Source organism: Myripristis murdjan, chromosome 15 (assembly GCF_902150065.1).
Source record: "Myripristis murdjan chromosome 15, fMyrMur1.1, whole genome shotgun sequence".
In the NCBI taxonomy this organism is placed as follows: Eukaryota; Metazoa; Chordata; class Actinopteri; order Holocentriformes; family Holocentridae; genus Myripristis; species Myripristis murdjan.
Window position 1 is genome coordinate 29,039,505 of NC_043994.1, and position 20,950 is coordinate 29,060,454.

Here is a 20,950-nt window from a genome sequence, read left to right on the forward strand (position 1 = left end):
AACTGGAGATTTTTTTTTTTTTTCTCGTGCGCCCCCAAGTAGATTGCGCCCTGGGCAGTTGCACTGCCCATAGCAAAAACCGTCCCTGCTCCGAGTCTGCCAGCACAGCGGGATACTGCTGCAACTCTCTCTCACTTGTTTGCGCTGCGCTCGCACAGCTGGTTGTCTGTCACTGAAAGTTTAGCCTCCAAATCCAATCCAGTATCTCACTCTCTCCACCAGTCACATAAAAATGAAACGTCATAATCAATAACAGAACACATAATTCTATTTTTTTATTTAAAAAAAAAAAAAAATCCCCCACAGAACCCGAGACCCGACCCGACCCGCCCAATTCACGTAAATTTTAGGCCCGGGTCGGGTCAGGTTCGGGCAGAATATGAGAACTCTAATCTGAATATCCGAAATAACCTTCCCATATGATTTGTCGTCATTATTCTGTTTTCCTTAAGGAATACAGTGCGATGCATACAAGAGACATATGTCAACATCCCAAAACCAGGCTGAAAAACCTACAGCTGGGAGTCCTTTCTAATAAAAACAAAGTTCATGAACAGCTTCCCCGAAGATTGTTGGAACAGTGATATCAATTAGCACCGACCTGCAGTTCCTGAGATCAGCCACTTTCCCTTTCTTGTAAAGACGAATCATTTCTACAGGTTTAAAATCAGCTGGTGCCATGTCTTAATCGGAGTCTCTCAGAAACATTACAAGACTGTCCGGTCCACAGTGACGTTTTACGACATTTAGCTCAACAAGCGTCTTAACCACTCTTACCTGGTTCGGTACAGTTTTTGGACTCAGGCTCGGAAAAGAGGTTGGACTCGTTTTCGTAGACTTCCTGCAGAAGATGGCGGCTCTCCCACCTCGCCTCCTCCTCCACCACGATGGAGCTGGAAACATCAAATCCTGAAAGATCGAGAGAGAGGGAGAGAGAGAGAGAGAGAGAGAGAAAGTGGAGTGGTTAGGAGGGTTGCACGTATCGGAGACTGCTGTGCACGTCAAACAAAACACCAGGTAAACCATCAATGGCAGCTCGATCCCAGAGGAGATTGCCTGGTGAAAGATATTGATTGCATCACATAGGATCCAAGGAAGAAATAAACCCACGGCTTGGGGTTTATATAGGGAATGTAAAAGACATTTAACAATCCACACTTTAAAAGAGCTGCACTGAAGTATCAGCTGGCATATTCTCCGAGCGCACTAATGCTGATGAACGATGCAAGCGTTGAAGATTGAGAAATCGTAAAGGATTTTTATAACAATAGTTTTAAAATGCATCTATTGTCACCACATTTGTACGTCATGAAATGTCTTGTCCATCCTTACAAATCTCATACAGATCAACAGAACGTCTAATCTATAGCTTAGTCAGTGCCAGTGTTTTTAAAATATATACAAAGCCAAATGGATTTTACCATGAGCCATCTGGTGTTATTGTTTGATTTATGGTCTGGTTCCAATCAAAAAGAAAAAAAAAACACATTTTGTAGATACTGGGGAGCTTTCTTAATGAAGGTTGTTGCATTGTGACTTTAAGGATGTTGGGTAAATTATGTTGTTTTTGAAAACATTTTGAAAACCGACTTATGGAAACACCTTAAGACCATGACAAACTGACTTTTGGTGCATCATTTAACAAATTAGATCACAGCCATTATGAAATGGAGTTGCACTCTAATCTTAATGCCTCTTGAACGACTTTATTTGTCACATTGTTGGACAGAATATCCTCAGCCTTTAGCCTTAATCATCGTCCACAGGCAGGTGTCTCAGGGGTTTCCACTCCAACTAGAAGAGCAATGCACTGGCCGAGCCATTTATAGTATCGACGCATAAATATCCTACAGATTAATGTCATATTAGGACCATACATTCTAATCATTACCTTTTTCCCCTAAACAGGGCATTGTGAAAATGTGCCCTTGTGTAATGAACATCTGAGACATATGTACAAACACACGAGCATCCGGTGCAGCATTCGAGCATTCCTGAACGCTCAAAACATTTCCTCCTGCCACAGAACAAAGGAAGACGAGACGTGCGCTTTGTGTCATCACATTCCTATGGCGGTGTTAGGACGGCGGCGTGCTGAGCGCGGTGAGGCCGATCATTCCAGCTCAGTCATCTGGGTCACGGTATCCTCAAGCGCCCCACCTCCGGCCCGTCTCCTCTCCCACCATGCAACAGGCCCCGACTTAGGTGAAGAGCGCGCCGAGGCGTCTATAAATAGCCCCGCGGTGGCTATATTTATCAAACCACAGAAATATGAAGCATTTCAGATTCTTGCAACATGACGCAAACAGCGAGGTCGCAGGAAGACAGAGGAGAGGAGAGGCACGGAGCCAGGGAGGGGGGATGCACTCATCATAACGTAGCTGCATTACAGTGGATTTCTGCTTCCTGAGGAGGGATCATCCTGATCAAGCCTCCATTTGTTCTCTGTCAAAGCTGATACGCTTTTGTGAACACTTCTACATTCTGGGACATTTTACTCGACTACGAAAGGGAAATATTTCTCGATGCAAGAATTCAGGCTATTCCTATAATTCATTCCAGCCAATATTTGCGAACATGAACAATTCTCTCTTTAAGTCACAAACTAAAGGCTTATGTCTTGGAGAGGCAATGCGATCAAGATGTGAAACCATTAGAAAAACTACGAGTGCCCGTCTGTGCCTCCTCAGAGAACATGAAGTTCCCTTCCTCCTATAATCATAGAGAAACATATTAATATCATATGTACTGCCAGTGTAGCATACTGCTGTTGCTACAAATTTTTACAGGCCTCGACCGCAACAGCCACGGCTGAAAGCAAAAGAGAAGGGCACGTTTGTCCAACCAACAACCAACCAAATGGTCATGATACATTTGCTTCTCTTAAAACATGCTCTTCACTTCTAGACAATACACAAAATACAGAAACACCTGTCAAATGCATCACTATTTACACAATTTTTCAGAAAAACCTTTGGGTCAGGGTTTTCTACATTGCTCTCTTGTTAGCCCTCTTGAGCGATAACACTGACCACCAACCTTTCCTTAAAAAAAAAAAAAAATCAAAATCAAATCATCACCTTAATATCAGCTGAGAAAAATGTCCAGTTTATTTCAGAATGAACAAAATGCACAGCAGTGTCACAGTGTCGTGCATTGTTCTGCAAAGAGGAGACCAATGGCTGACTTCTGCCAAGCCGCATCAGCACCAAAGCTCATATGACGCTCTGATTATTGTGATGCCTCTTGCCCTCTTTATATATGCTCTTCCCCTGAGCCAGTGCATGTGTGTGTGTGTGTGTGTTCATGTATGTGTGTGTTTAGCAGAAGACGTTCAACAACTTTAAAGCTGGAAGGAGACACTCAAGAAACTTCACTGCTCTCTCTCTCTCTGTCGCCTCTTGTTAATGTGTGTCTCTCTCAGTCGCTCTCAGTGCTCCTTGCCTTCCATTAGACACACACACACACACACACACACCTTACACAGACGGAGACACACACATGCATTGGCACATGCAGACGCGTCCATACACACAAACACAGTGAACACAGTCACTGGTGGGTGTTTTGGTCGGTTGGTGGTCCAATGAAGCAGAATGCATCACCGATGCCGCGGTTACTATGGCGACGTGACGTAGAGGGTGAGCCAAGCGCGTGGGGTGCATGACATAACACTGAGTAACTAAGACACATGCACACACACGCACACACACACACACACACACACACACACACACACACACACACACGCAATTCTGGGTAAATGCCAACATGCTATCAGATGTGCTGCACAGCGCCATCGCTCCTACACGCAAACACACACCAGCGAAATAAATCCCTCATGTCATCCGCTATGGACTCCTATTGTGGAGAGGAAAAGGGAATGTGGGTCTCAGTGCGGAGCTGCACCACAGGACTACAGTATTTCCCCTTGACTCATTCAAGAAAATTGCCCTCGCTGGCAGAAAAATGCTGTTTTTTGTTTATTTTTTCAGACAAATTTTCATCATCTGTTCCTTTTGCTTCAGATCCCCGGAGATGCCACCGATTTTTTTTTCCTTACTAAATGATAACCACAAAACACTAAATCAAGGTAACAAAAATCCTAATTTGTGAGCACGACTTGCTTATTTCATATAAATGAAGTTGGCCGATGTGATTTAATATCAATTCTTACAGGAATAAATCACAATATATTCAAAATTTGGATACCTTCCTGTAAACTCCACCTGCAGTCATGCAATCTGCCGATGCTTCACATTTGGTTTCAAATGAATTCAATCACTTGATCAGCGTATTGACACACCTGAATCAAAGAATCCCAGCCACTCAGATGGCTCCTGTCAGCTTTTCAGTAAATTGTGGGCACATTGTCTCAGACAAGGGTAGCTACAATTTTATGAATTTGCAAAGCTCCAAAAACCAAACTGAGACCACAAAAAAGTAAATTGCACATACAAATTGGGATTTCCTGACTCCGATTGAGTAGTTTCTGGCTTTTGTGCACACCAAATAAAAAATAAAGTTCCCACGGCCTCCCCGGGGCTCTGGATTTCATAAACCCAGATTACAAAACAAACATGGAAAGGTTACAGCTTATTAGTTTATCAAGATATTTAGAACACCTACAAGGTGTATTTGCATGTTCATCGTCACTCATATTTCATTTTCAGTCTCATCCTTTCATGTTGACATCTGCACGTCGGCAGCTGACACACACACACACAGTTGTGTGTATTTCTCTTTCCATACAGAGAACGGCTACTGATGCGCACGAGCTCTTCCACTTTCATCTGTGAGTGAAGACTCTATATATTTATTTCTGTCCTTGTGGTATTATTGCTTTCAATCCATTCAGCAAGCGTGACTGTTTTTCTGTATGATCTCCAGTACTCCCTGCACTCATGTCTTATTCATATCGAACGTATATCCTATACTCCGCTGCTTCGACAAACCGATTTAGGGTTGAACACTGCAAATGAAAATTCAGAGAAAGGAAACCGGATGATTAATTATTAAGGGACATGAAGTTAAATAATGGTTAGTAAAATGCACAGGAAGCATGTTGTGCCTATAACACTGTTCTGTATTAATCTCAGAATGGACATAGAGCTCAAAGAAACCTGGTACTGCATGCTGAAAAAGTAACATATTTTAATACTTTTAAGGCCTCCAACTGAGGTAATTAAATACTTAAGGCACTTCTTAAGGACCCACAGATACCCTGCATACTGTGAAGTTTTGGTGTGTGTGTGTGTGTGTGTTTGTGAGAGAGACAGAGAGAAAGAGAGAGAGAGAGAGGGAGAGATAAGGTTACTAGGTGACTGAATGCATAGTGTGTGCGTTGCCAGATTTCCCGCAGATCTCAGACATTATGGTGTCAGCCAAGATGTGCTGAACCTGCAGGACTTTCCCACAGAGATCTAGGCCAGCAGTGTGTGTGTGTGTGTGTGTGTGTGAGAGAGAGATGTGTGTGAATAGAACACTAAGGGGGGACACTCAAACATCAAGGGAGTTGAAATGAACCACTAAAATTCTTTAAAAAAATAAATATATATATGCTATCTGTCTGTGTATTGATATATGTTTCTCCTTTGGTCCATCTATGTATCCATACATCGCTTTATCTTTCTCCCTCTATCTCTCACACACCAAGACACAGCTGTGCACACACACACACACACATGTCACTAACCCACTGTGTCCTATATTGGCCAGCGTACTATGTCTATAGGTCCAAGCCGACCTCATAACGTCACATAATATGGTCGCCCATCCCTCCTCACTGTCAAGCTTAATTAGCTACTTTATCTTCATTAGCTGCCCTCGCCAGACATGTGTGTGCATGTGTGCGTGCATGTGTGTGTGTGTGTGTGCGTGTGTAGCTCCGTATTCATGCAGACATGTCTGTATCTTTGCGTGTGTTTGTATGGAAAGTGTGAAATGTCTATCTGTTTGGATTTCACTACGCATGTGTTTGCAGGGCTGGAGTGTGTGTGTTTTATGTGTGTGTGTGTGTGTGTACGTGTGCATGAGTGTGCGCTACAACCTTGTCCCAGGAGAGAGGAGAATCAGGCCATGAGCACGTGGCATGTACTATATGTTGCGTTAACATGCTACACGTGATACCAACATCCTTGGCTTCTGTTTGTAGGACACACAACATCTAGGCTCATTCGTCCAACGGCAAACTTGTACAATGACACAAAATATGACAAACGGCATGGAGATATTTATAATTTATATGACACTGGCTTTGTATTTGAGTCATCTGCGTGAGACCGGAGCGCGAGGCTTTGTTTTATTTTGTTTCCTGCAGGCCACGGGATGAAACCCAGGGGCTCTGTTTGCTGTGAACGCGCATGGCAGGGCTTTTCTTGGAGTGTGTTTTTCTCGCCTGTGCCTGTTTGGTATTTTGGTGACACGCCATGACCTTAGCTGTGAAGAAAAGACGCGACAGTGGGTGTGCCAGCGATGATGAACCAGCACAATGCAAGATTTGTGTCGAGGATTACTGGGATTTGTGTTGATGTTGCCCGACTGCTCAGACCGGGGCCAAAAGCACAAGGTGCAGATCTTCCTCTGTGCTTTTTTTTTTTTTTTTTTTTTTGGTAGCTTTACAGGCCGACACACACATTAGCAGATACTATAGCAAAGCAAACCAACTGTTTTTGTGGCTTGTGTGTTGCCGATGTGACTGGCAATCCCTAAAACACCCAAAAATTAAAGGTTCAGTTTGGTATTTTTTTTAACCCAGGCCGTATTAAATTGTCGATGCTCATTATTTGAATCTTGTGAGCTTCTGAGCTGCGACAAATGAAGGCTCGCAAGAGGAGACTGAATTTTCCTCTAGAGGGAATAAAGAGCATCCCTTTCCGATGCTGACACTGTGAACACCATGTGGTCACAGGTTGGAAATGTACAAATTCCAAGGTCCAGTTCCAAGTGAATGCAGCGTTAGCCAGCAGAACGGTGTTAACCCTCTGAACCCCAAGCAGTTTTGGGGTGTTTTCTGCTCCCCTCACATTTTGACTCGCTGTGGGCTTGTTTTTCACTGCAATTACAAGTGCTGCACCTCTATGGAAACAGCACAGCTGTGGCTATCACATGAAGTCATTCAAAAATGTCTTTCACACAGTATGAAAGAGTTATAGTGCCATAAATACTAAAAAAATAAAAAAGGCAAACTGATTTTTTTTTTTTTAATTTATTTTACAAAAAATCGAGAAACATTGGAATAAATGTACAGAACCTTTTTTCAGGTGCCCACAAGTGTCACTGATCCAGGAAAAAAAATTAGGGCTTCACATGATTTATTTCCTGAAATATTAACATTTTTCCAACCTGTATAAACTTAGGCGTTTTTACTGCCTTGCGCCCTTCCATGTTACTACTGTTGCCTACACACTGAAATTAAATGAATTTTTGTCACGCGACTGTTGGGCTCACCTGAATCAATCAAGATGTCTCAGATCCGCTGAAGACCGCAGAATTTTTTGTTTTTTGGATGATCTGGATTGAGTAAATGACTATTTTTTGGCGAATTGTTGAATGAAGCATGTATAATAAAATGATTTGGATGAAAAATCACTTTTTTAGGCTTAGTTTCGTCCTTTTTTCGACTGCTAAACAGAAGTCGGACATGTTGCATTCAGGGACTGTCGGAAAATTCAAATTCCGACGAAAAAATTGGTTTTTAAAGCTTCCAGCTATGATAAACTGGTAAACTGATAAAAATTGAATTTTGGCGATTTTTTAAAAAATACATGTCTTTCTATCCCGCCGGCGGGTTTGGGGTTCAGGGGGTTAAATGTTATCTAAAACTTTTCAGAAAGCAGCAATCCATTTTATTGTGAACAAAATTGACTGTCATGTGATTTTCCTGCTTTGAAAAAAGGCATTTATAATGTTTTTTTGAGGATGGAAGCGAGTGCTACGTACGGTCATATAACATGGGTATCAACATTTTATTACACACTGGACTCTCCTTTAAGACACAAAACCACGTGACGCAGGTCAGAGAAGCCTGGCCAGCTCCCCTCGCCAAACTGCCCCTGCAGCTCGCCACCAAACTCTGTCTGGCTCTTCGTCTAATGTCATTCAACTGTTTCCTACTTTAGGCACCGTTTCTCCCGGGACAAAGGCAACACGGTAACCAAACATGTTATCTCCTCTCAATCTAATTTAATTTAAGATGCCATGCATTTGTGCTCGTGGCGACTCTGGACGTCCATCATTCGTCTCCTCTTGGGAGTAACTTCTGAGGCGGATGGGGTGCGGTCGGAGAGTCCGCTGCTTTTAACGGGAAAGGAAAGATTTGATTGAACTGGTCATGACTGAAGCCGGTCCATACCAGACAGATACCGTTTCCTGAACAGTTTTTTCAATGCCGAATTGCTAAAATCTTGTTATACAGTCAATTTTACAACATCTCTGGGTGTAATATATCGTGTTTTTCCTTTACGACATGTGACGCTGGACAGCCAATCACCAGCATTTTTAGATCTTGGTACAAACATGCTGCATGCTTATTGGCTCACTGGATGAGATTTACTCCATAAGTACTGACATTTAATTTCAGTACCAAGGCATTTCTCAATGTTCGATAGTACTGAAGCAATTTGGTTGGTGCCATACCCAGCCCTTCCTACTGATAACATGTTCCTCCTAATGCAAAATTCCAACTGCCAGGCTGTTACTCCACAAATCAGACACCAAACCCTGTGCACTCATGCTGTTGATTCACAAAAACAACCCCCCGATAATAACTGTGTTTAAGTAAAAGGTCTATTTTCATACTTTAAATAATGCTAATCACCTGCAGTTACGCCTGCAGGCACGCCTCCAGCACAGCCTCCATGCTGTATGATAAAACGTCATCATGTGCACTGGACAGAGCTGAGAACTGGACTGACAGAGATGGGTTTGGAACCAGTCGTCTTATCATTGACTGGGCATGGACTCCCAAAAAAAAAAAAAAAAAAAAAAAAAAGTCAGTCTTTTCAACTAGGACATGTAGATTGTATAAATATGTAAAGCTCATTAAAAACAAAGCATCCTCTCTCCACGAAAACATCTCTCTCTCTCTCTCTCTCTCTCTCTCTCTCTCTCTCCAAATGTCCAAAAGCCAGAGCAACAGCAGTGACTTTACACTCCATGACTCAGAATGACAAAACCTGTGAGTGCTCGGCTACATTTACTCAATATCTCAGAGCAACAGCCGTCTCAAATGCAGCAGGCATTGCTGCAAACTACAAGCCACACAATGCGCGCCTCACTATGCAATCATGCCTCTCATTCGCACACACACACACACACACACACACACACACACAAAGCTAAAACTTGACGTGTTATTTTCAAATCAATAAATCAATATGGCTATCAGTGGTTAGAATGACGCCGGTCTCCTGAGTATTTAGGAAACAGCCATAAATAGTCTCTGCAAACGACGTCGAGAGAAATAAATGTGTGTGTGTGTCATGTATATGCGTGCTGCAGGTGTAAACACTGCGAAACCACATATATGTACACGCTCAAATGCAGACATCGGAATATATGCAAAGCCCATCGGAGGGGCGTGGGTAATTGGTGCTTAACGAACGTGACAGCTCGTTAATGGCCTTGTTAAAAACCTCGTTAGCTGACACTGTCAGACGCCTCTCCCGCTGTGAGTGTGCAAGAGTGCTGTCATCTTCAAGGATTTCTATCGCCTTTCATTCTCAAGCTCTCTTTCCGTCTGAAGCGCCCGGCCAGGCACAGGGCTGAGAGCAGATAGATGGATAGATAGGTATTGCACAGGAACAATAGTAATTACTAGAAGTACAAGTGCTGGTTAGAATGAATATACTAATTTATATTTATAGAATATCTATAGACCTTTGAACGTTTGGATAGACTACACACACTCAGTGTCCACTTTATCAGCTCCACCTGTACAATCAAAAGCAGCTCTGCCACAAATTCTACCTTTTATCAAAGTTTATACTGTTCAGTTTTTGTTGGAAAATGAGTCAATTTACTTCTGTGTTTATTATTGAGGTTGTAGTTTGCAGAGGTCTTGTACTGGACTACATTACATTGAGAGGTGTTTCTGATATTTTGTCCTTCCCTATATATATGCAATCAGGGGGACAGAATAGTGGAAACAGCTCTCAATAAAATGCAGTCCAGTCCAGCAGCAGCACTAACTATGAGCTCAGTGCCAAACACAGAAGTGAATGAACACCTCAGTTACTGTGACAACAAGAAAGATACCAGGCGTCTGTGTCACATGTCAGTGATGGACAGTTAATTTGTCTACTCAGTGCAAATGAACCAGCACTGTGCCAATTTCTTTGACATAAAGTATTTTAACATCAATTCATTATTACCACATAGGCCACAAGTATAGCCTTGATTTTCACAAACAGCAGCACCAATAAAATCACTGGCATGAAACACAAGCTACCAGTCATCGTCACTATGGTCTGATTTGTTTTCATTAATTATAGCAGTGTACAAGGTAGATTTTTTTTTTTTTTTTTTTCAGTTTTTTAGCAACAGTAGAGAGAGACGGGACTCAGCCCTGATTTGTGGTGCGCACTTCCCCACGTCAGCCGCTGGGTCGCCTTAAGGTAGCCATTTTAATCGTAAAATAAAATAATTCAAATTAAAATAATTAATACTTCATGTATGAACAATTTAATCTTGCTAGGCGAGGACGTCTCGACAAAAACATATCGGTTTGTTTTGAACTTCATTTCAGTTTTCATTATGTGGCCGTTTTAATTGAACTTTTCTGATTAGATAAATGAAAACGCGTCTCTTTCTGGCCCTCATCAGTTCCACGACTGGAGCTGGATGAACGACTAATCAAATTTACATGTTGCAAAAGGAAACTCAACATGATGTCAGGTGAAGTCACCCGTGGCATGTGTGTGTTTCTGTATGCACGTGAGTTTATATAGCCAAGAAAAAAAAAAAAAAAAAAAACAGCCACTGCTTCTACTCCAGTTAAACACACAGAGCAAACACGAAGGCCAAACACGTGAAAAACACGATGCATCCAGGTCCACAGCCTGAAAAAGATCTTTTTATACTTTCCTTAGTACAAAGAAATACTGTATGAATTCTTTTCCGCACTGCAACACAAAAGAGCAGGCAAAGAAAAAATGCATGAGCTTCAGAGGCAGAAAGAAAGAAAGAGAGTGTGTGTGAGAGAGAGAGACCAAGCGAGAGAGAAACATAATAGCTGTGGAAATGTTTTATTTGTAGACATTCACACGCATATACACACATGTGCACGTACACAAACACATATCAGTGCAAATCGTCTCTCCGCTGCAGAGATGACTTGAGACAACGTGGTTATATAATCAGGTTTAAATTGTCCAAATTGTCTAAAAGCGGATCGAGGGGAATCTGTGGTGCGTTCCCAAATGTGACATCATATCCACAGGAGGTTAGAGAGGGACATGAACGAGGCACAAAGCATGAAGCACGGCCAAAGTCACCACACGGAGGCTTCGTTTTCATGTTTTATACAGGTATACTAGTGTGTGTGTGTGTGTGTGTGTGTGTGTGCGGACCATCCTTCACTGTGCTGACTCTTTACCGTTTCCTCACCTGCGATGCACGGAGAAAAAGTGAATTTGAGGTAACCCCGAATTTCCGCTCGGTTTGTCACATCAAGATTGAGGTGGGCGAGTTCAAGTTCATTTTCAGGTTTTATTTCGAGCCCGAAAATCCCCGCTTGCAGTCTCAACGGGCTTTACGGGTTTGCAACGCAACTCTGACACAGACCTTAACCCTCACACACAGAAAACACACCTGCAGTGTCGCTGCTGTGGAAGTGATCGCCAATCACTTGGTAAGCATCCAAAACAAAAAGAGCTGCAGCTGGAGCAAAATTTAGGACCAAAACAGGGAACCAAAACCAAATTTACCAAATGTCCACTACAAGGACTACACGTGTTGAATTTCAATTTCGTACAAGTTTTAAACCACGATCTGAGCCAACGATTCAACTCAATGCTTTTTAACCCTATTTTTTTTTAAATCATTAAATAAACACAAATAAGCAATGATATGTAAGGCTATCCTTATATTACTGACAAATAAATAAATAAATTTTCAGTTCATAGCGTTCTACTGGATCACCACAACATTAGGCTTTTTTTTGGGGAAGAATTGTATACAGTTCAGCTCAAAGCATTTCGTATTGATTCAGGCCTGAGTCAGAGCGATTCATCCTCTTTATTTGTTTTGGCAGATCGATGTAGTCAATCAATGCATTGATACAGTGACCGCGTACATCTAAAGCACACTGCGCAGTGGAGGAACATGCAGTTACTCACCTAAAACAATTCCAAACAATAAACCTGGCTAATGATAATTTAACGTTTTATTACTAAAAGCTCAGCTGTCTTCCCAGCTTGTCGCATACTATCCCTCTACATAGCGCTACGCTTGGATCCCCACAGGATTTTAGCGTCTATATTCTCATCACTGACCGAAATGTTGGTGTATTCCTTTAAAACCAGCCACATGAACGCACGTGCATTTCTACTGTACCTGCTGGGTCTGTTAATTCTATTTGATGGCCTAACTGTGTTCAGTCAATCTCCTCTAAAAAAAAAAAAAAAAAAAAAAAAAAAAAAAAAACTACACAGACACACAAATTCAATTGTCTGGTGAAATTCTGAATCCCAGAGTCAGCCCATATTCCAAAGTTAGTTTCATGACCTTATAATAACATAACACACATCGTCTACTCCACTTTGAAACAATTCTATAATCAGCCAGACTTTAATAGAATAGCTTCTGGCGACCAGACTGCCTATTAAACAGCGCGTCCTCTGAATAAAGTGCAGGCTGCAGATAAGAAGACAATTTCACTCATTATCTTTCTAGTGTGGAGATGAATATCCTCGGCATATTTGTCTTGTCAATAAGAGCTTTTCTAATCTCGGCTATAATGCAATGAGCTTCTCTCCGTGTCCCTCTCACACACATATACAAACACACACACACACACACACACACCGTTAAATTTCACTCAGAGTTGTCTGAAAATATGATTAATCTGATCTGGATAATTAAAAGCCTAATGGGTTCCTTTGGCCCTGCTAAGTGCAGGTGAATAGCACTGTGATTGTGTTTGCATTGTTCAGGGGAACAAAGGGGACCTGCAGGCTCATCGCTGCCGGAGAGAGCTCACACTCCGGACTCTGTCATCTGCTCCCAAGAAAGCAAGTGGCTTTGAGTTGGTGCAGCAACTGTCCCGGATGCTGCACACCTTTCCCATGTCACGTGGCTTTGGAGGGAAATTTGAACCTCTGGGAAGTTCTCACGGTCTTCACAGTCAACTTGTAGGGAACTGAGCATGTACAGTGACATCATGCACTTCTGGCTGCCAACAGCAATTATTGTAGATTTTGACATTTAATCTAATTTTATTCCACCAAATGAAGCACTGACATTAACAGCCCTCACCGCAAAATACAATTAGCATTCTTCAAAATAAGCACCATGAGTAATCACAACCATATTTGCCGCTTAGAATTAACATTCTGCATGATTTGAGAAATCTCCGGGTCTTGTTCACGAGTGAGGGGAGAGCGGAGCGGGAGATCGACGAGCAGGTCGGGGCAGCGGCAGCAGCAGCTCTGCAGTCGCTGTACCGGACCGTCGTGGTGAAGAAGGAGCTGAGCCAGAGGGCAAGACTCTCGATTTACCGTTTGATCTTTGTTCCAACCCTCACCTGTGGTCATGAGCTCTGGGTAGAGACCGAAAGAACAAGATCGTGGGTACAAGCGGCGGAAATGGGTTTCCTCCGCAGGGTGGCCGGATGCACCCTTGGGGAGAGGGTGAGGAGCTCGGAGAAGAGCCGCTGCTCCTCTGCATTGAAGGGAACCAGCTGAGGTGGTTCAGCATCGAGTCAGGACGCCTCATGGTCGCCTCCCGGTGGAGGAAATGTTCCGGGCGCGTCCACCTGGGAAGAGGCCCCGGGGCAGACCCAGGACACACTGGGGGGACGGTGTCTCCTGGCTGGCCTGTGAACGCCTTGGGATCCACCAAGAGGAGCTGGTGGATGTGGCCGGGGAACAGACCGTCTAGACAGACCTCATCATCCTGCTGCCACTGCGACCCCGTCCCGAATAAGTGGCCAAAAATGGATGGATGGATGGATGATTTGGGAATATACCAGCATGGCAGAAACAATAGAGCTTCACATTTTACAGGAGTGAGAAACAAGTAAGCCAGCACTTGTACTTGAGCGACAAACAGCCAAAGCCGGATAGTTAACTGACCTTTCATCCATCTAAGTGATTAGGCCAGAATGGACAGATCCCCAAGTCTGATGACTAGTACAACATTTGGTCATCAGTGGATTTATCCATTCTTACATCTTCCCTCCTCAATCCTCCATTCCGACTGGTGAAATGGTTAATGCTAGCTGTGTCAGTTTAATGAAGTCAAAACTGGGGCACTGTCTGTCAGGGTTTTGTGTAAGCGCTCAGCCTAGATTATGGCAAAAGTTAGTTACATCAGATTCTGATTACATGGACATAGTGCTAAATAAATGAAGAATACCAGGAGGAAACGTTCATACCTTGTTAAAGTCTACGGGGGAAGCTGACAACCATATTTATGACGGAGAGAAGCGTCTTCTGGGCTCCTCGTCCGTTCACCTGCCTTTGCATTTCTAATTAGAGTCATGTATCCGCTCGTTTTACATTACAGCAAGAGGATATAACCTTGATTTTAATCTTATGCAGGCAACAAAGATCCTACATTTCACTGCATAATAACTCCCAGATCTACAAAAAACAGTTCCAAGCCCTTCAGGGAAATGGCAGGTCTCTCCCGTTTCTAATGCGTAGGGAGGGACTCCTGCGTAAAGAGACGGAGGAGGAATGTGGAGAGCCGGTGAGACGTATAGCGGGTCTTGGCCAAGTTCATCAATCACATGCCTAATGAGGACTTCTCTAAATAGAACCGCAGGGGCTACAGGTCAGCTGGATCTCAGGGTGGATCACAAGCAAAAAAAAAAAAAACAAAACGAAACAAAAAAAAAAAAAAAAAAGGATTTTGAACAACCTGTACGAAATTGAAATGAGAAATGCCATTAGACATAGATAGGTGGTTGGTTGACTAGGCTTGAGAAACAGTGACTGGGAAACTTAAAGGTACAATAACTAAGATTTTTACTATAAAATGAGTATGATAAATGACCATAATAATATTTAGTGTGGCTCGACTGTAAGGCTGTACCCGAATCAGTATTTCCTCAGTTGAAACAGATTCAGATGTTCAATATGATGATTCAAATACTTAGTTTAATGCATTTTATTTTTTATTTGTAATCTTTCTGGCAATCAGAAAACTCTTTCGTACACCTTTCAGTGTTGACAAACCACATTAATTATAATCAAATACAACAGAGTCATAGAAACATAATTGAGCATTTAAATCTGTAAAATTCATTAAGATAGCTGCATAAAGAGTTTAATTGCTGGCCAATTGGAAGTAAGGTGTGGTTGCACGAAGCTCTTATAACGTCTTTACACAGTGAAAATGTAAATTCACGATCCCTTCCTCTAGATTTCTTTTTCTTGTTTTGCAGCGATGTGCCGCGTGCTTATTTTCAACAGCAGCGACGCTATTATTATAGAAATATTATAGCAATACCACAAGCGACTGTGCGTCTGTGTGGACGCCACATGTTGCTATTTGTCAGTTTTGGCAAAATTTGGCTTTATTTTATTATTGCATTGCACCGCCAAGGTACACTGTCTGAAAAGAAAAGAAAAGAAAAGAAAAGAAAAGTGACAGATAGGAGAGATGATGTGGATCGCTGACTTTCAGGTGGCAGCTCTAGTTGATAAAGTTTATCAGTAACCAATGACGGAGTGATCACTCAGCCGGCTCCTGAGATTCCTGCCTTTCAGACGTCATTTTCTGGCCTGCGCTGTGTTTCAGAGCAAAAACAAGATAATAGACGGTGACACGGCAAACAAACAACAGACATCACAAGAAATGTCAGCGGCGAATGCTAAAAAGCCTCGTCCCCGAGCCAAAAACACAAGTGACAAAGCAGTGTTATTATTCCAGAGTTTCGCCTGGTGATACATCACCTCCTCAACTCGACATTTCTGTTGGAGCCCTGCTCTAATTAGCTGGCTTACCCTTCTCTTGTCAAAACGCGACTCTCGTTTTTGTCAATTACAGGCGACCATAATCTGTGGCAAAGATCTGTTGATGCTGCGGTATTAAAAAAAAAAAAAGAAAAAGAAAAAAAAAAATAGAAAGAAATCCTTGGTAGCTGAGAGAGGTTGATAAAAGTGAAAAACCATTTAATACTGTTTTTAAAGTGCAGCAACAAACCAATTAACAAGCCGAGAAAGAGTGCAGCAGATAAGAGAGTTTAAAAAAAAAAAAAGGAAACGGGGATGAATGAGAGAGGGGGAGGAAAGGGGAAGAGGAGAAAAGACAGAGTGGGTCTACAATCTTATACAGCGGTTACAGTCTTCCTCAGGGATGAACCCCTCTCCTCCCTCGCTCCGACTCTTTCCTCCTTTCATCTGTCTCTCCGAGCCATGCGAGGATCCCAGAATACACATGGCGGGTGCTAAAATGGGCTTTGGGCCGGGTGATGAATTAGCCAGGGTGTATTTGGGGAGCAGGGGAGCGATGGAGTGAGGGAGAAAGATTAGAGAGAGAGAGAGAGAGAAAGAGAGAGGGAGAGATGGAGATGGAGGGAGCGACAGAGAGAGAGACAGAAGAGAAAATAGCTCCTAATGTTTAATCACAGCTAGATCTAATACAGTACATGGCCCACAGACAAACTCACTGACCCTTGCTCAGATTTGCTCATCCATCATAACTGAGCTCTGTGTGTGTGTGTGAGAGTGTGTGAGTGTGTGTGTGTGAGTGTGTGTGTGTCCATATGATTTGATAATGAACACGTGATAAAGGGCTCCTGAGGGTGAGAGATAAAGCTGTTGTTAACAGATTGGGGACAAGAGGGAGGGGGAGGCACACACACACCCACACACACACCCACAAATATATGCACGCACACACACAATCTCAAACACTTTGCTCATTTTAACTCTGTGGTATTTCCATGTCAGCGTCCACCAGAGCTGAAGTTCCTGCCATGGTTTTGTTTTTGTCGTCAGGTGTCAGAGCCGCTTGTGCTGCCAGGTGGTCGAGTGGGCAAACAGAGCCCGAGCCTGTCCGCTAACCGGAGCGCTAATGCCCACAAAACACCGCTCTGGAAACATGACAGCACCGCTTGGCTCGCACCGACGGCACATTTTGTTAATCATGAGTCATGAACGGTATCAACGTGATGGATGACAACTGAAAAGCCAAACGTGCGTCCGCATGCAGAGCGACGAGCGGCGCCGCACCGTCACCTGGTCTGATGACACGAAACACAGCCAACACTCAGGCCGCAGATCATCATGATGTTCATCGCTGATAAATCTATCGATTACTCTTCCAGTTAATCAGATTAATTATTTCATCTATGAAATGTTGGCAAAGGCCCAGCACACGTTAGCGCAGCCAAATGAGGTGCAGATTTCCAGGGGTCGATTCCAGTGAGGACGTTTAGATTCACTTGTCAAAAAAAAAAAAAAAAACACAGAATAAGCAAATAATTTGATCGATGAGTGGAGGGCAACACACGCCATTTGCTTTGTTTCGTGTTTGGTGCAGGAAATCAAAGCCCCCGAAGATCCAACTCCAAAGAAATAAGTCTCATGTTTTGATTTATTAAACGGAGTCGGTTGGCGTTTCCGTTGCAAAATGTGTTGAAAAGGCGTCTTGTAACCGAAAATGTCGACTGACTCCCGTGAATAAACCAAAGCAGAGGTGAAAAACTGTGTGGGAACTGACTTCATGGTTCCCATCACTGACTCAACTTATTGATCAATTACATGCCGATTGGAATAAGCATGTAATTTATCAATAAGTCCAGCGTTTTGTCAGTTGAGCTTCAAGAGTCGTCATTTCACTCAACCCTCAGCGGTTTTGCACGGTGGACCTTGCTTGCTTAAGTCTTGCCAGAAGCTAAAAAAACCCCCCAAAGTATTCATTTTATGATTAAATAAGAAAAGCAAACAAATCTGAGTATCTGTGAAGTTTTAACTAGCAGATGTTTGGTATTTTTACTGGAGGAGAGATGTGGCCCCACGCTGTCCTCTCGCACACAAAAAGATGTTTCTATCTGCAAGCTTTTAAAGTTTTACATGATAAATGACGAATGATGACTTGATTGTTAAAATAATAATCAAGTCCTGTTCATGGACTAGCGTATAGATTGACAAGTTGTTTCAGCAGCAGTGTACAAGACAGTGTACAAGTGTCCTTTCAAAAGCTTTTAAACATAAGAGGCAGCATCACTGATCTGATATCATTTTCATCATTAAACATAACTTTCTTGTCTCTTTTAGAAAATTTGTTGCGAATTTCCTGGTAATTTTTTTTTTTTTTTTTTTTTTTCAAAATTTCTGGCCATTTTCTTGCAACTTTTTACTAATTTCTTGCCAATTTTTGGCTCATTTCTTACTAATTTACTCATTTCAAAGTGGTTTCCCACAGGGACCCCCATGGGTGCTTCTGAGGGGCCTCCAGGGGAAACTTGGCAAAATCAGGAATATCTTAAATTCACTTTAACTTGATTCAGTACAAATTAGTTTACTTTTTTTTTTAAATCTCACCTGTTTGAATCTGTTTGTAAGTGTCATATTTTACAAATTGTGCATGCCTTTTGTATCTGTGTTTCTGCTTTGCATGTTCTAGTTATTGTTTAACAATGCAGTTCAATGTGGTCTTATTCAATCTACTTTTCTATTAACATTAATTTCTTCATGTATTTATTGTTTTGCATATTTTGTATTATGAGTCTCTGTATTGCATGTTTTAAGGATGTCCTGAATTGATGTTTTTTTATTCATATTATATACGTTCTTTCTTCTTCATTTTTTTTCTTCTTCTTTCTTTATAAATGAAATATAAATCTTCCTTTATAAATGACCTCAGTAACTTTGTAATTTCAATCTCATTTTCATATTTTATTCTGTTTTTAGGGTGACTCTGTAACATCTGTCCAGGGACTACAGATGAAAAATAGCTTCTTGGCTAACTCTGGCGCATTTACAGTCATGTTTATTAATGTGCACTGTCCCTGTCAAATAAACAAATAAATAAATAAATAAATAAATAAGTGTTCAAAGTATGACATGTAAAACAATAAATAGTGCAAAATCACTTCAAAGGGGGTCCACAGCTCAATAAACATCAACAAGCACTGCATTACACTACACTGTGCTACACTACTCTAAACAACTCTGAACAACAAAGTATCACGGAGTACATCCTAAACTACAATATTTTAGGTAGTACTGCAGTATTCTATATATACTGGTGAGGGTTCACTCTCATTCTGAAAGCACGACTTGCATCACCTTTCAGGTTTCAGAGCGCAGAGGCAGCCGAGTGGCCTCAGGTCAGCGGCGAAAATCATTTATCTGAGGTTTAACCACACAAAGTGGACACGTTCACCTCACACACACACACACACACACACACACACACACACACACACACACACACACACACACACACACACACACATTCACTTACACAGCTCTGAGACTAAACTCACATAACGTTTCTCGACAATATTCCCTCTGTGCCTATTAAATAGCTATCTTATCTTCATTCGAATTGCAGATCCATATTGTCCTTGCGTCCTGCCGCCCCCCTCCCCTCCCTGTGAGGTGTGTACGGCGGCGGCGGCAGCACCTGATCCCTTACTGCACGCCGGCATGTAAACCAGAGACTTTGCCCCCCAGTTATAAGTGTCATGAAAGCCCATAACGTCAGGCGCTGCATCCGCTCTGGATTCATTATTCATCTCGAGCCTTAAATTAAACATAGGCAGGGACCTCCATGGAATCAACAGGACTCTTATGATAACCTCATTAACTGTCAGAAACGTGTGTGCTTGTGTGTGTGTCTGTGTGTGTGTGTGTGTGTGTGCTGTATTTTAGCACACTTTATCAAAAACTGTCAGTGAAGAGGAGCTCTGTATTAACAAGGATATGCATGGAAATTATACTCGGCACGATGAGTTAAAGAAATGCTATAATGAAACTGAAAAGCCGAGTGCTATATATTAAAATCGGTATTGGGATATTGTGGCAGCCCTAGATACCCCTAGACAGCTGCATGTGGTGGTGCCTGTTGCCTTTAAAAAAAAAAAAAAAAAAAAAAGATAATCCTTGCAAGCCATTTTCAGGGTAGCTGAAGGACAAATGCAGTTCAAAAGTGCAGATCTCCGCCAGGCGTATCCACTCTTTTAGGAGGTGCTACAGGCTGCCAGGCTCCCCTGCGTGCTGACCACAGCCACAGGAGACACTCAGCAGCTCAAAATAGCTTCAAACTACAAATTAAACGACTGTATGATTCAAATGTAATACAGAGCAGTGGGCACGTGTGGCTCTTTGCCATAACTCATATGGCTTTCCACAGACAAGAATGAAATCAAAGAATTACAATAGTAAAAGTCACACACACACACACACACACACACACACACACGCACATGCACACACACACAAACACACTAAAGACCTGTGACAATTAGGCAAACAGTCCTTGAAATATGGAACAATAACGGTTGTTTTACTCCTCATTTTTTACAGTATAGAGATCTGAGATTTTTTTTTTTTAATCATTTATTTATTTATTTATTATTTATTTACAGTGCTGTGTTTCTCGTGTTCGGCTGGCCTGTCAGCAGCGATAAACCCGTCCAAAAAAACTAAATGTAGAGAGCTGCGTGGTTGAGCGAGGTAGACAGTGAATGGAGAGAGTGGAAGTATGATTCATCACTGTCATCACTGCAAGGGTTAATATAATATTTGTGTGTTATCCGCCTCAGCGTTGT

The 20,950-nt window shown here is 42.2% G+C and overlaps 1 protein-coding gene across 1 annotated transcript in view; it reads right to left on the reverse strand.

Moving 5' to 3' along the window:
* slc24a3 (solute carrier family 24 member 3) overlaps positions 1 to 20,950 on the reverse strand; it is a 102,330-nt gene that overhangs the window by 65,811 nt on the left and 15,569 nt on the right. Inside the window, exon 2 of the mRNA XM_030070548.1 lies at positions 778 to 909. Within this exon, the coding sequence (XP_029926408.1) occupies positions 778 to 909 (132 nt within the window). The remainder of the gene's footprint in view (positions 1 to 777; positions 910 to 20,950) is intronic.